We start from the raw sequence: 3,621 nt of genomic DNA on the forward strand, positions 1-3,621 counted from the left end.
GGAACGCCATCAAGGCCACGACGACGGTCCACTGCAGCGCCAACGACCTCGCGTCCAAGCTCAACGACCCACAGCAGATGCACATCTTTGACGAGATGACCGACAACTGCCGCATCATCGAGGCGCTCAACCCGGCCGAGACCAAGACGATCCGGTATGTGCAGGCCAAGCCGGTGTTTCCGACGACGGCGCGCGACTTTCTCGTCGTGACGAGCGAGCAGCGCCTCGAGGACGGCTCCATCGTCATTGGCACCAAGAGCGTCGAGCATGATAGCGTGCCGGTCAGCAAGCACTTTGTGCGCGCGCACACGCACGTGTCGGGGTACATTATTCGTCCGCTGACGCCGACGTCGTGCTCGGTGACTTTGATTGTGCACATGGACCTCGGCGGCTACATGCCGGCGTACGTGATCAACCTCTTGTCGGTGGCGTCGCCGATCCAGTTGCTGAAGCGGTTCCGTGTTCTGTACGGTCGCGTGTAAGCACTTGACGCGATCAAAGTTTAAGTTATGCACCGCAATTCATTCTATCTATCAATGTATCAATCCGATTCATGAATTCGGTTATCACTATCCATGACATCGCAGTTTAATCGCTAGTCATGGTCAGAACAGCCCATCGTCGTCGTCACCTCGCAGGGGCCGGTGGATTGTGGCAGTTGGAAAGATCGCGCTGAGCGTGGTCACCGCTTCTCCGACGTCGCCGCGACACCACGTGCACTGCCAATGGTGCACAGCATGCGTTCTGGGCGTGTAGAAACCCTTTGGGTGATCGCGCAGCCAATTGCAGGCTTTTCGTCCGAGCGGATCGAAGCGGTCGCGGCAGAGTTCCAGCAAACGACCCAGGTTCCAGTAGGCAATCTCCGGGTAAAAGTACTCTTCGGGAAAGACGGTGACGCTAGCGCCCACTCGCTCGGCATCGAATTCATGGTACACGGCTTCGACGAGGCGCGGGCCCGTGAGTGAGACCGGGTCTTGCTTGGCGCCACCGGCTTGAAACTTGGCCAAGATCGCATCGAGGACTTGGAGCCAGAAAGGGTGTCCGCGACGCGACGCCAGCACAGCGTTGCAAAGGATCGCGTCGGTAGCGCGTTCAAGGAGCACTGCGTGGACGAACGGCTCGGTGCTCAAGAAGAGGTCTTTGTCGAGCAAGTCGTCCAGCGGCGATGTGCTCTCAAAGTCACAGTCGACGTAAACGCCGCCAAAGCGATGCAGAAGCGCATACCGCGTCATGTCGGCCAGGTGGATCTTGCCCACGGACGAGGCCACGGCATAGTACTGCGGGTAGTGTCTCGCGAAGAGCGCGAGGTTGGCGGCGTCGTCCCAAAACACGTATGTCCACGTCGGGTGGTGCTGTACCCACGAGCGCATCCACGGCGCAAAGATCTCAGGAATCGCATCTGCCGACTTCCACGACTGATGCAAGATGCGCGGGATCACCGACTCGATGATGGGCGTCGACGACGCATTGCGGCTGCTTGCGGGTGGCGCTGGGGTTGTTAATGACGACGCTCGCGCTTGCATAGTAAATGAAATGGGCTCCAACGTCGATGACAAAGCCTCTTGCTCGTATATTGCCGCTGGCTCGGGCGTCGCCTTTCTGGAGGTTAACGGGGCAGCATGGTGGAGGCGCGTGGACGGTAGGTGCAGTGCCAGCGTAAGGAACATGACGAGCATTGTGGCAATGAGCACACAGAAGCCTGCGTATGGCTTGCATCCGCGCCGGCGCGCCTTGACGACGGTCACAACGTCGTCGTGCATGTGCAAGGTCGTCCTCGTCGTGGGTTTCACAGTTTTTGACTCGGTCGTTTCCGGATTGGTCGAAACGATGCCTTTCTATTGATTTTTAACCAATAATATGCGCTGATTCCAGACAATCCAACAATGGCGACGCCGCCAGCAGGCCAGACGAGCAAGGGGCGGTGGGCGCTCCTGCGCCGTGCGATCGTGACCGCGTCGACGACAGCGCCAGCGTCGTCCGCCATGTCCATCTTCCAGTTCCATGACCCGGCGGTGCCCCGGCCAACGGTCTACGCCAGCGCGACGCCGGAGGCTGGCTACGACTGGGTCGAGTACATGCTTCCCGGTGGCCGCTCGATCCTTTTGCACCAGCGCCGCGAGACCGCTCACGTCTCGCTGCGTGAACTCGCCATCCGCGATGTAGACAACACGGGCAACATCCGCACGTGGCCCAGCGAAGACATTGCGCTGCGGTACCTTCTCCGAACGCTGCCATCGCGGACAGGCGGGCCGGCGCGCGTGCTCGAGCTCGGCGCTGGTATGTGCGGCGTCGCCGGCTTTGCCTTGGCTGCAGCGTGCGATGCACTCGCTTCTGTCACGATCACGGACGGCAACCCCATGTGTGTCGAGAACCTCGCGCGGATCGTGTCCATGAACAGCGCTCGCCTCAGATGCCCGGTCGAGACGACGCTGTTGCAGTGGAGCCGGCATCTACCGCCGCCGTCATCGCCGCTTTTCGACGTCATTTTGCGAGCGACTGCGTGTTTTTCGAAGCCTACCACGATGATCTGCTGCACACGCTCCGGACGCTCCTCGCCCTCGACGGCGTGGCCACCTTGGTGCAACCGACGCGCGGTGGGTCCCTCGATCGGTTCCTCGCCAAGGCTACGGCGTTCTTTACTATTGACGTGCAAACTATGGGGTTTGATGCGATCGTCGACGCGACGCGTGCGACCGCCGATGCGCGGCTGGACCCGGACATTCACCTCCCAGTCCTCGTGACCTTGCGCCATACGAGTGACTCTCAACATGCAGGTCGTCCGACTCGATAAAGTGAACGCGATGGATGCTGATGCGGCTCACGACACTCCATATTACGCAAGGCGCGGGCTAACGTTGCCAAAGGAGACAGTAGTCCAGTTAGCGCGTCGTTGCTGCTCTTGTCGAAACGAGTTTAATATGGTTGACGCAGCACTGGGTAGGACAGTGATCTCTCTACGCCACCTTGCGCCTCGACGGCGGCAGTCCAGCCTACAGGCAACGGGGCTTGCGGAATGGCTCGCTACTGTTTGTGCCGATTATGTGAGTCAAAGACCAGCCATCGACCCTCCTGGATGACGACATGCATGAACGACCAACTTCAACAACTTTGCAACCGCGAGAGATGAGCCTTCAACGAAGCTCGCCGTCGTCTTCTCTGTCTACGAGCGGAGAAGAAGAGAAAGGGATGGGGTCACAACATCCCATGACGGGATCCTTGCGACAGGGACCATCATTCCAATATCTATTACCCATGATGTCCTATATCAACAGTTCTTTCTCCTTTACGTCTCATTTAGAGCCACTCTAATACAGCGCCGAGATCACACTGGGACATACGGTGCATGTCGCACATGACGTGGCGACGAAGACCATCGCAGCATCAACGTAATCTCGGAGCGATGAGCGCCGAGGCCAGCGCAATCATCAGGGAGTTGCGGAAGCCACCAACCACGACAGCATTCTTCAACTTGCCCCACGCACCACACCGCCACCTCCACGATGCTGCACATCCAGACTATCGCGCCGCGCTACTCGTCCTCGGACAAGGCCCAAACCAACCACTACCTCGACCTCGCCGACCAAAGCATCTTCGAGATCCTTGCCAAAGACGACGGCTCCG

At 59.3% G+C, this 3,621-nt stretch overlaps 2 protein-coding genes across 2 annotated transcripts; one reads left to right on the forward strand and one right to left on the reverse strand.

The window, feature by feature from the left end:
- Positions 1 to 605: 605 nt before the first annotated feature.
- SPRG_08368 (hypothetical protein) lies at positions 606 to 1,832 on the reverse strand (the record flags this gene model as incomplete). The annotated part of the gene is made up of 1 exon (XM_012347607.1): positions 606 to 1,832. The coding sequence occupies exon 1, from the start codon at positions 1,758 to 1,760 to the stop codon at positions 606 to 608; it is 1,155 nt and encodes a 384-aa protein (XP_012202997.1). The 5' UTR covers positions 1,761 to 1,832.
- Positions 1,833 to 1,883: 51 nt separating this feature from the next.
- SPRG_08369 (hypothetical protein) lies at positions 1,884 to 2,791 on the forward strand (the record flags this gene model as incomplete). Its single annotated transcript, XM_012347608.1, has 2 exons — positions 1,884 to 2,461; positions 2,494 to 2,791. 2 exons carry the CDS (start codon positions 1,884 to 1,886, stop codon positions 2,789 to 2,791), a joined length of 876 nt encoding a protein of 291 aa, XP_012202998.1.
- Positions 2,792 to 3,621: the final 830 nt, after the last annotated feature.

The sequence above is a fragment of the Saprolegnia parasitica genome (genome assembly GCF_000151545.1).
Source record: "Saprolegnia parasitica CBS 223.65 unplaced genomic scaffold supercont2.37, whole genome shotgun sequence".
Lineage (NCBI taxonomy): Eukaryota > Oomycota > Saprolegniomycetes > Saprolegniales > Saprolegniaceae > Saprolegnia > Saprolegnia parasitica.